At 47.6% G+C, this 11,778-nt stretch overlaps 1 protein-coding gene across 1 annotated transcript; it reads left to right on the forward strand.

Moving 5' to 3' along the window:
• The first annotated feature begins 7,919 nt into the window (after positions 1-7,919).
• LOC104828928 (lysozyme C, milk isozyme-like) lies at positions 7,920-10,790 on the forward strand. Its single transcript, XM_010562940.1, has 3 exons — positions 7,920-8,454; positions 9,422-9,500; positions 10,724-10,790. The coding sequence occupies exons 1-3, from the start codon at positions 7,920-7,922 to the stop codon at positions 10,788-10,790; spliced, it is 681 nt and encodes a 226-aa protein (XP_010561242.1).
• Positions 10,791-11,778: the final 988 nt, after the last annotated feature.

Consider the following 11,778-nt stretch of genomic DNA (forward strand, 5'->3'; position numbering starts at 1 on the left):
TCTTTGTCTATATTATATTTGAGAAAACAGAGGTGAAAAAGAAAATGAAAAAAACCCCCAAAACCAAGCAACAAATTGGAAATCTGTTTCCTTATTTGCAAATTAGCTTTCTGGGTTATTTTCAATAATCAGAATTGGACAAACGCCGGAAATATTTATCTTCATCTTTCTATTGGGGAAAAAAAATGTACGAAAGCATTCTGCCAGCTCTCGTGTGGTACTAACAGATTTGATGCACTTAACTCATGTGGTATTCATGGATAAACATAGATAAACATTCAGTCTCCAAAATTACTAAATTCCCTTACAAATAGGAACAAAAATTACATCAAACATTATTTTGTCTGTTGCCAAACCACAAATAAATTCAAATACCCTTCTAAGCTAATAGCATTTCCAGTATTCTTTTGAGTGTGAAATTTAGGCATCAGGAATGGTCACAGTAAAGCACATTCAGTGTATTTCTTCGACAGGCATGAAGGCTGTTAAAGAAACTGCAAAACTGGATCTGTGATTTTGTTCAAGAAAAACACGATCCATTAATCAACTGAGAATGTGAAGATGTCATTAATTCAAAAGAATTCATGTTATAACTCCTTTTTCTCTGCATTTTCAGTATTAGGAAACGGTTTGATTTGAAAATAAAGAAAGATTATGTGTGTGTGTAAGTACATACATGCCTGCATATGTGTGTGTACATATACATGCAAATAATCCCAGCTTGTTACATTAAGCTTTTTAACTGCATAACTTCCATTGAAAGCAGTTAGAAAATAATAATAATAATAATTAATAATAATAATGATGTAATATGTGTTTACCAGTAAAACCAGCTTTGTGTGAACTTGAGAAAATCCCCTTCAGATATAAAATAAAATGCCTTCTTTCCCCCTTACATCAAAATCAAGAGAGTTCAGACAAGCACCAACGATCCTTCCACAACTAAAGCGTTGTTCTTAAGAGATAAGGACATGCATGAAACAGATCGTTGTGACTGGAAAAAAGCCTGACGCAGCAAAAGAAATGCCAAGGCATTTACAGAAAATAAAATTCAAGGCAAAGCCAGAGTATGGTTGTCAACATAGATCATTCCCCAGCAACAAGGTTCAGTGCCATTGACATTATATGCTGTTGAAGCCAATGCCATCCCCCAGATATTTATAGTGTATGGACGGAGAGTTGTTGTCGGCCAGAAAAAAGTCACTTTAGCCAAGGGGTTCAATTACACCTTTTGTGAGGGATTCACTGCCTACGTGCTGGTGCCTTGCAAATGCATCAAGGGTCTGGTGCTGGCCCGGTGCAGAGTGGAGCCAAGCAGGAGTCCCTGGCCAAAATGCAAGGGTGCAGCAGCTGATGCCAGCCCCTGCTCCCCCGGCCCCTGGGCGCCATGCACTGCTCCCAGGCCACATGGAAGAGCACTTCCCCAAACACAAACTCATCGCCCGCTGGTGCACGTCCGCCTGACGGAGGTCTGCATCTCCCCTGGAGAAGGGCGAGCGGCATCCGCACCTTGGCGCAGGCTGCGCGGGACTGCTGTGTGGGGGCACCACGCTCTCATGGGGATGCTTGGGGACGTAAGCCCCCACCCTGGGCAGGGCTGCACTGCTGCGAGCACGGCCCCCCCCAGCCCTCCTGCGCCTCGGGCTGAGTTAGCAGCTACTTCAGAGCCAGAGCCGCTGCTTCAGGAGGTCTCATCAGAGGCAGGCGTTAGTCTGGCTGACTTCAAAGACCCACTGGAAATGTCACGACACAATACCTATTTTTAGGCTGCCGTTCCTGTCACGTGTGCTGTGATGCTACCTAGCCAGCTTTAATGCATGCCAGACTTGCTACCATGTGTTTTCAAGCATGCCGCCAAATTTAGAGATGCTGATGTCATGCGACTGAAATAACGGAAAGGTGAGAGGAAAGCAGGCTTATGTGAAGGGAGCTTTGGGTCTTGATGTCTGACACACCTGGAAATGAGCTTTCTCTTCCCAAAAGTCATAGAGTGCCTGTTACCCTCCAGGTTTTCCTCAGAGAACATAACCAGTGTCCTCAGGACCAGTTCAGCTGACCCATCCCTCAGCTGGAAACAGGATGGTGATGGAGGTGCACTGAAATCTGTGTCCTCAGAAAAGTCGCATAGCCGAGATGTTTCCACCAAGCTGACAAGGCCCTAGAAGCAAAGGACAGCCTATCCCTGCCCCCTTCCAGCCGGCTGGCCATCTCTGATGGGAACTCTTTGCGCTGGATTGTGGTGCTAGTTCACGTCAAAGGGACATACCTCTTCCTTGGTTAGACAGACACAAAGGCTCCCATCGGTACCCCAGGGACGAGCTCTGCTCCGCAGTGTCTGCGTGCCGCCACTGCTGTGCAGAGTGGGAAAAATATTCCCATAGCGTGTGGAAGACTGCTCAAAGCGGCCACAGAGATACATTTCATCGTAATACATAAATTAAGGGAAGAGCTTAGAGATCATAAATAGTCTAATTAACCTAAATCCTTTATTTTGCTTTAGCCGTAAGAGGCTCTGGATTCTTAGCTAGTTTTTCTTGCCAAACAAAATCTTTCTTGCTGCTTCATTACTGACCCAGCAAAGTTAAGTGGTGTCATTTTTATTGAAAAAACATGGTCAAGTGTGTCACAAACTGAGAAACAGTAATGTAATTTGCTACTGCTCTGCTTCAAGCGCTGAGACAACACAAGCCAGTTTAGCTGAAAAATGAAGACCGCCAAAAGCTATGTTTCTGTTCTGTATTGGCTGGGTTTTGGAGATGAAAGCAGGAGAATACTGTATTTTGAAACCAAAAAGGGTTACAAATATAAACCAAAATCTGCCCGCTGTGCAGCATTTAGTTAGTACTTTCCTGAATCTGTTGTTGTGCTGGCTCTATCACGGGGCCGATCTTTTCATTTTGTTTATATTTTCCTAATGCAAATTGTGACTTCTACCCTGGGAACACGACAAAGTCTTTCTTCACAAATGCAAAGAAGACAGGAAACTCATGGTTCCCACAAAGCAGCTTTGACTCTTACTAGATGTGATAATTTCATTAGCAGGATCCCAGACATCAGAGCATGGATCAGTGAGCCAGACTAATAAGCCACAAGGGCTCCTGTCCACCCATGGAAAGTGGCTCATCTGAGTAGGGTCCAGTCTGTGCTTTGTCATCCTGGGCCAAGCTTTTCCTTGCTTAACATGAGTTTCACAGGAGCAGATATGGGATCTCAGCCTCCACCTCTGCTCCACCACTGGAAGCTCCAAAAGAGGACTCCTGACCATTTGTCTCCAGCCCATCCCCAGAGACAAATCAGCTGGTGCAACTGACTGCTCAGACCCTCTAATCCCTGCTGTGCCTGCAGAGCCATGCAGACACCCCTGCGCTGGCCCGCAGCCAGCCGGGACGCCAGCAGCAAGCTCAGCGGCAGCAGCAACCTCCGCAGAGCAAACCACCGGAGTATTTACCCAGCTTCTTGGGTGGGTTTTGCATCCGGCAGAGTTTTGTACTCTCTCAGCCATGCTTCTCCTACTCCCTGAGCTGCCTGGTTTCAAGCACGCCGAGGTTTGTCTGCTCTTTGTAGCAATGATGGTAGCCACCGCAGTTCGACAAAGCCTTCAGCCATTCCAAAGAGCCCATTTTCTTGTGATGTTACTACAGTATATTTGGTGGTATCCTGAAGTGCTGGATTGCTCTTTTAAATAAGGCCTTCAGACTCTAGAGTTGTATAATTACATGCCCTCACCATATTAACTTCCAGCTCCTAATCTCTCATTACTACTATGTCAGAAGATGCTACAAAACAGCAAGTTGAAGCTGTGCTGTGGCTGACCACCTGGTACCAGAAGAAAGCACATTCAGATATGTTGTAATGAAGGTATTGCTGAGATTTATGGTTAGCATGTGGGAGGTGGAGCCCTTTCATACCAAGGAAAGAAAACAGATCTAAGGCAAAGTAGTCAGGGCTAGATATTACCATGATATGGGGCCTGCCCAATGGCCCAGCTTTTCTTCTGGTGCATGACGGTGAGTTTTCATAAAAATGGCCAGAGTTACCTTCTCTATGGCCACCTACTCACTGCTTCTGAGAGAGAAGCCTATGCATTCACAGGTGACAGCTTTGCCAAGTGGGTCAAACAAAATCAGGAGGCTGGAAATTTTCTTTAGGAGCAAATTGCCCTAAGTCTATACATATTAGGCCAAAATACATGTAAAATTTCCATTACAAGTCAATGGGCCCATCATTTGTCTGTACTAGGGTGTGTGAGTCAGAGGAGCTCAGCTTAGTGCTTGCCTTTGCTTCATGCCTTAGTTTCACTACAGATGGATATGTGTAAATTGCTCCAGCAGCATGTAAAACCATGGAGGGTTTTTTTAAAAGACTGATCATTAGACAAAGGAAATAGAAAGGCTGGTGGAATGGAACCTAATTAATTATGTCTATCATACATGGAAGAAGTAAAATGAAAATGTGAATTGCTGAAATGAACAATAAAGTGAACCTTTGTTCAGGATTAGAAATAGGCAGTTGGGACCTAATTATACAATGCAATTTCTGAGTAAGCGGATCCTGCAGAAATAAATGCTGTACAGAAATAAATCTGCTGCATAGAAAGTAATATATGAGTTAGAACACAAAGGATTTGGACTCCTAACAAAAAGGTATTTAGAGATTACTGATGTTGGCTGTCATTCAAAGCTTACCCATTGAAAAGAAAATAATAATAGATTAATAACATGAAACATTATTGAGCAGATGATGCCAGTAGGACTGGGAACAAGGAAATGTCACAGGTGTCCTCTCCTGCAGGAGGGCTCTGATGCCCATTACAGGCTGCCAGAGGGCAGATTCCCCATGAGGCTGGGGATGTGAAGCACCCTCCTTACCCCTTCTGTGCTGGGAGCTGAGGTCAGAGGGTGCCAGGCTGCGTGACGGAGGAGCAGCTGGTACCTCTTGTGCCGCGATGGCACCTGGCTTCAGGAAGCTGAGGCTGGAGGTGCCCGGACCGGGCTGTGCTCCCCAGCGCTCAGCCTGGCTCCAGTACAACGCACAGCAGCTCCTGCCCAGCTGGGGCTTCCTCCTTCTTCCCCTGGAAACCAAAGCCTGGGGATGGGGGACACTGGCAGAGACCGGCTGTTTGAGGAGCATTGAGCCTCCAACGTGCTTTCTGCATGGTGCAAACACATGGAGGACATCCCGGTTGCCTTTTACGAGTTTAAATCTAGTCTTGTTGTATTTCCATGCCTGTAGAAGAAGAAAGAAAGAGGGATATCTTTTGTCAGTTCATTCCCAGGCTCATGGGGTTAGGGCTGCGGTACTAGGCAGCCGACATTTCTGCAGCAGCGAAGATGAAAGTCAGACAAAATAATCCAAAGAAGTGCTTAACTGTGACTATTAAGTCCCAAAGGATTTATCAGAGTTTACTTTCCTCTGACTTCTAGGAGACACTTCGGCTGAAGTCCATTAAGCAAATTAAAAAGCAGAAGGAAAATAAACACAGATTAATGGAGATAGGAATTTTATGAAGGAAAGGAAACAGCCAGACCTTGTGACAAAGCTCCTGGGCTTCTATTCAGGTTTTAAGGCCCCCAGACCTTATAAATGGAGGGGATTATTCTCTTCACGTTGCCCTGCTGGTAGTCGTAAAAGAGAGTTAATAGAATTTTTTTTCCCCCACTGAGAAGTCCTGTAGAAACTCGAGTAATAATATAATCCATAATGTTTCAGTTCAGTGCGTGACATGCAGCTATTTGTTCCTTTGTTTCCAGGCAGGGAATCGAGCTGTAAATCTTGTAGCAACACAGATACTGTACTGGCTTTGTGGCATTTTATCTCCTGCTGAAACTGAAACCCATCTGAGCAGCTTCCCACACAATTAGGGACTTGCATGTCAGAACATCCAGGCAGGATTTCTGTATTTATTACTTTGGCATCACGATTAATATTTAATCCAGAGGAGGTATCACAGACATGTTTGAAACCTCATTTTGCTTGTTAAAAAATACTTTGAAACCAAGAAGATGAGCAAATTATGTCATTATGGAGCCCTGTTATTTATTATCTTTAGATAGTTTAAATTAAAGCAAATGCTCCCATAAGGGGGAGATTCCTTCTGCTGCTTCTCTTCTAAGTGATTTTCTAATTATTGGGTTTATTAGTGTTCATGGCTGAAAAAAAAGAGATACCAGATGGTAAGACAACAGTGAGTAAACAACTCCACCTTGCTGTGTGGCCAGGCCATGGTTCAGCCCTGCGGTGGCACCAGCCCGTGGGGCAGAAGTGGCTTTTGTTGACTCAGCTGGAGATGCCAACACGCCAGGAGCAAGCACTGACCACGCTGGGGCATGGAGAAAACCTCTTCATGTCCTCACCATAAATCTGAAGGAAAAAGGGCATGTTCATGTTTCTTTTTACTGCCTTGACTGGAAGACCCTCTCGCTAATTGTCTTTACAGCATCAAAACTGGTACAAGTGTGTGACTCATCACTTGCCTCTGCTCATCGATTGATCTGTGTGATAATTCTTGGTTTGCCGCTTATTCATGGGAAACTCCCTGTAGAAATTAAAAACATTTTGGACACAAATTTACTTGAATTTTGTTCATGGGATCCCACCTCTGCCTGGCTGGATGCATTGGAAGCAATTCTCCTATTATTCTCGATGAGAAGGTGATATTTCTCTGTGTGTGCAAATGTCCTGCAATATGAGCTTAAAATATAAAATATACCCCTGCTAGAAGACTCACTTGCAGGATTAGTTTTCAGGTGAAACAGAAAACGAACCCCAAAGGGCTGTCCGTGAAAAGCACAGCCACAGCTACAATGCTCCCTGGCTGTGCTGGATCCCTGTTCCTGCAGCATGGGGTAGGGCTTGTGCGGCTTCATCCCCAGATGATGGGGCAGGGAGTGTTCTGGAAGGGCAAGCAGTTGCCAGGGGACATCCCTCTGGGATGCCCACTCCAGGCCTGGCACTGAGCCCCGCCGCTGGAGGTACCAATTTCTTTCTCTACGTATATATGAGGGTTTTATTAAGCAGCCCCTACTGCCCTTGCCCACAGAGGACGATCACCAGAGGCAGCACTGGAGGTACCACTCGCCTCTGCCCCTTCCTGCAAACCGCTCTGCAGGGTGCAGGATGGCAAATCTCTGCAAATGGCTCTGGCTGCACAGGCACCTGGGCTTAGCCTGCTGGGGCTGCGGGACTGCACTGCATTGCACAGCCAGAAAGCAAACGGCCAGGCAGGTTTGGTAGAAGAGGGTGCACAGGGAGGAGGAAAGGAAGAAAGGAAGGATGAGAGAGAAATAATCCCAAGGAAAGGATTTTAATTCTGTTTGTTAAAGTGCAGATTTGAAGCCTTTCCTCAGATAAAATCCCTGGACTTGAAGGATGTCACTCACTGTGCGTGCCGGTAATTGTGTAAAAGGCTGATGTGCAAACTGGGGCTAAGTGTTAGTGAGTTTGGGTATGGCTTCCCAACAACAATGAGGTCACTGCACATCACGGCTTCTGCTCAGAGGCTGACCAGTACCAGGGTAAGAGGCTGAGATGTCTGAGCAGCTACAGCATGTAATGCTCCTCTTAGCGGGTCCCATATGTCAGCTTTCCAGTTCCCACGGGACACCTGACCTTTAACCACTAATATAAGAAAACTGCAAAATGGCAGTGCTTGAAGCTGTGTTTTCCATGTCTGGACCGATAAAACCTGTTTGTGGCCTGGGCTGTCCGGCACAGCCACTGTGTACGTGCATGCTTGCACACATGGGTGTGCACACCCCAAAGGCAGGCAGGAGCAGCCTGGGGTCACCAGAGCCAGCTGTGTCACTACCTGCTGGGGAGCTGGCCTTGGATATCTGACTGTGCTTTACTGCCTGCGTATGCCTTGTTTTTACCTTTTCCCCTGGGGATCCCAGTACGCGAGAACCAGCAGCCCTGCAGGAATGGGGTCTCCCCTGCTGCTGCTGCTGCTGGTGGCCTTGCTGACCACCATCACCAAAGCCAAGGCGTTCAGCCGGTGTGAGCCGGCTCACGTGCTCCAGGAAGAGGGGCTGGATGGCTACGGGGGCTACAGCCTTGCCAGCCGTGAGTTTCAATCCCGTCTGCCCACTGCCTTTCCTTCCCAGCTGCTGCGGCACAGCCTGAATGCCTTCTGCCCCTGCCCAGGGCTTTGCGTGGCCTTTAACGAGAGCATCTTCAACACGGCAGCCCAAAGCATTGAAGCAGATGGCGGCGCTGACTACAGCATCTTCCAGATCAGCAGCCAGCTGTGGTGCATCGATGACTGCAGCCCCTCAGATAACCACTGCAGGATGGCTTGCAGGGATACCACAGCACTGCTCCCCCAGAGCCAGCCCCAGGAGTGGAGGCAGCAACCTGAGCCCTCCTCCTCTGCCCAACTTCACCCCCTGGCCAAAATGGAGCCATGGAGACATGAGGGGCCCAACCTGGGCAACCCGATGCCTGTGGCCACAGGAAGTTCAGGGTGATGAATGGCTGGGTCCAACTCCTCTTTCGGTCTGTGCAGAGTGTGGGTAGCCCTGTTGATTCCTGAGGCTGGGGAGGGAGAGGCCATGGCCATTGCCAGAGGCGTTTCTCCCAGACACCATAGCATCGCTGGCCCCAAGCCTTCTCCAGTGTTTCACCTTGCACCTCTGGGGCAGCTCCCTTCCCTTGCCCCATATCCATCCTTTCCTCTCCTGGGATACTAGGGACCTCAGGACTCTCTGGGTGTTTTGACAGTAGGTGGAAGATAGGCAGCCCTGATTTTGGTGGATTGTGATGTGGGGCTCCATGAGATAAATGCATCCCCCCGGTTGTGGAGTGAGCAGTTGGGAAAGTGATCTCCCAAGGCTGTGTTACTGCCAGGCAGATCCAGGTCTTGGCTTGGGGTCTGCCACCAGTGGGGAGCTCCCAGGCAGACACGGGAAGGGTTTTGCTGTGTCTGACCAGCAGACATCCTGCTATATGAGAAAACCCAAGGTCTGGGAGGCTGGAGCTGAAACTTCCCTTCCTGTTCAGACCAAAACCTCCTTTTCCAGATAGGCAGAAAAACTCTGTAATAGCTTTTTTCCCCAGCAGAGCAAGCAGGAAGAGATTGAAATATCATAAGCATAGATGGGTCTGCCTCCCATTTCCCCCCCTCCTTCCGTCTCTCTCTCACATGTGATTACAGAGGCAGGCACAGCAGCATTTGCAGGGGAAAACATACATTTTTGGTTGTTGCTGGCCATGCAGAAGCAGATGAGGGTGCCTGCCTGGCAGCATTCAAGTACGTGAGGCTGATGGCAGCCCAGCAGTGGGGAGAATGAGCAGCATCCAGGCCCCCACCAATGCCCAGGACTGCTCGAATGCTTGGCCCTCACTGCACCCGGCAGGGAAATCTGCTCCGGGCTGGTGTCCTGCCCTTGAGTGAGCTCACGGGCCTGTGCTTCTCTCCCTGCAGATCTGTTATTGAGTAACGTAACTGGTGATATCATCTGTGCCAAAAGAATTGTGAGAAACCCACAAGGAATGAATGCCTGGTAAGGGGCTTCGAGGACAGTTTCTTTGGCAGGGCTCGTGTGTGTTTCTGAAGGGGCATGGCTGCCCTTCGCCCAACTGTCACACAACGGCAGCACGGCCACACCAAAGAGGAGGAACCACAACTTCAAGGCTTTGCAGATGCGTTGGAATGGAGAGACAAACTCAAACCGCTTCAGTCTCTGCAAAACATCTCACAGGAGAGACTAGGGGGGAAGGAGCAAAGAAAAAAATGTTTCAGAAAAAAATGTCAGGTGAAAAATGAATGGTCAGTAAACAGCCCACCAGCTAGTAGGTTAGCCCTTGAAGATTTCTCTCTCTCATGCTTTCAAAGTCCTTCAGAGAGCTCTTTCCCCCGCTTCTTGCTGTCTCTTATCTTAGCTGGAAGCTAGCATGGAAGCAGTTTTTCCCAGAGCATTTGAGAGCATTAATCACTGAAATATCCTGATGAATCTAGATGACAGCCCTTGCTTGGTGCAGCCCTGAACCACCTCTGGAACTCTGGGCTGCTATAACATAGGAAGCCTGTAAAGGCAGAGTAACCAACAGGCTCAGAAATCAGAAGTGGGGGCAGAAGACAATTCCAACGATCATATAAATATGCGGTTTTCTGAAGTCCCGAGGCATTTTGTGCAAAAATAGTGGCGTTAACCACTGAATCTTGAATACGTTCCAAGTTGAGGGACAAGATTCTGCCTTCAGATTCCCCCACCCCCTCCCTGACATTGCAGTTGGACTCATTAGTCATTTTTGCTTCCTGTGGTGGGCTGCTGCGAAGCCTGGCTCACCGCAAAAGCAGCAGCATTTCTGAGTAGAGGTGAGGTAAGTAATTTGTGCAGTAAACACAGGGAACGGACTCTGGGCCCCTGTGGTGATCATTGCTGTCGCACAGTCCTCTGTGTGCTCAACGCACTGTGCTTAGTTGCAATGTCCCAGCGAAGGAGGGACCCTTGCAGTGGCAGAAGGTGGCAGGACCCGCTGTTGCAGTTCATTGTTCCTGGCTAGGACTTAGAGAGAGCTCGGGTGGCATCAAGGGACAGCAACGGTTGCACTCCTCCATGTGAGACACTCGGCCAGATTTGGAGGGTCTGCAAGTCCTTCTCCAGGGCTAGTGATGGGAGGTCTCTCATTGGGAAGAACCCTACAAAAACCAGAACCTGATTATATTGGATATGAATTATATCAGTCTAGTACCTAAATAGTCTCTTTTTGCTTCTGTCCTCAGGGAGGGCTGGGCAATGCACTGCAAGGGACAAGAGCTGTCTGAGTGGGTGGAAGGATGTGACCTATGAGAAAGTCCCCAGCTCAGCTCCACTGCGGTTGATGGGGGTTGCCTCTCCTCTCCTGCAAGGGGAGAGCTTCCCCCTCATGGTACAACACTTCTCAGTTAGTATTTGCAAACTCAATGCATTCCACAAGGTATAAAATAACTTTAACAACATAGCATGTAGAGTTTTTTTAAAAAAACAAACTCGACTTTTCATTTTCACATGTGATTTAGGGTCCGGCCCCAAAAGATTTTCCCTGGGAGCTTTTTTGTGCATGTTTGAATGGGGCAAGGGGGTGAGGGTCAGGAGCTGCATAGATAGCAATACCCTTGGACACAGCTGATTTCTTTGGAGTTTTCAAAGAAACTGAAAAAGGGAAGACCTCAAAAAAGGATGGAAATCTGCAAGCTTTCCAACGTCTCTTATTTCTGTATTTCTAATAAAAAAGCAGCAAAACACAGCCTAGAATCTTACTAGGTAAAACTTGTATCCAGTCAGCAATGTAACCTTTCCCTATAGAAAGCCAAAGGTCTGCACAGCCCTTTCACAACTGCCAGGGCAAAGGAGGTGAGCAAGCTCTCCTGCCTGCAGTGCAGCTTGTGCCATAACTGGCTGGTCCTGCAATTAGATTTCTACAGCAGTTCCTAGCTGTGCATAGAAGCTAGCCCTGTGCTGGTGGTGTTCTTCCATTGCGGAAAGGCCACAGTGCAGTGGAAGGAGATGTCTGGTGCAGGAATGCTTGCGACTTGCAGCTGGGAGGATTCGATGCAGGGACAGAGAGGGTTAAAGAGAAACAGTGGTGTTGGTAGTGGCTGTCACCACAGATGAGCATTAGCTCTGTCTGTTGTTTTCCTTGAACGCTTGGGAAAGTACAAAAATACAAAGGAGCATTTTTTTATTATGTTGTAGTGGCTGTTCTTGTGTTTAAAAGGAGAAAAGAGAAAAAAAACCAGAGCAACCTATTTGTTGTCAGTAGATGGGGTCTGAATCAAAATCTTACCTTCTAACACTG

Source organism: Haliaeetus leucocephalus, unplaced genomic scaffold (genome assembly GCF_000737465.1).
Source record: "Haliaeetus leucocephalus isolate CR32 unplaced genomic scaffold, Haliaeetus_leucocephalus-4.0 Scaffold0, whole genome shotgun sequence".
Classification (NCBI taxonomy): domain Eukaryota; kingdom Metazoa; phylum Chordata; class Aves; order Accipitriformes; family Accipitridae; genus Haliaeetus; species Haliaeetus leucocephalus.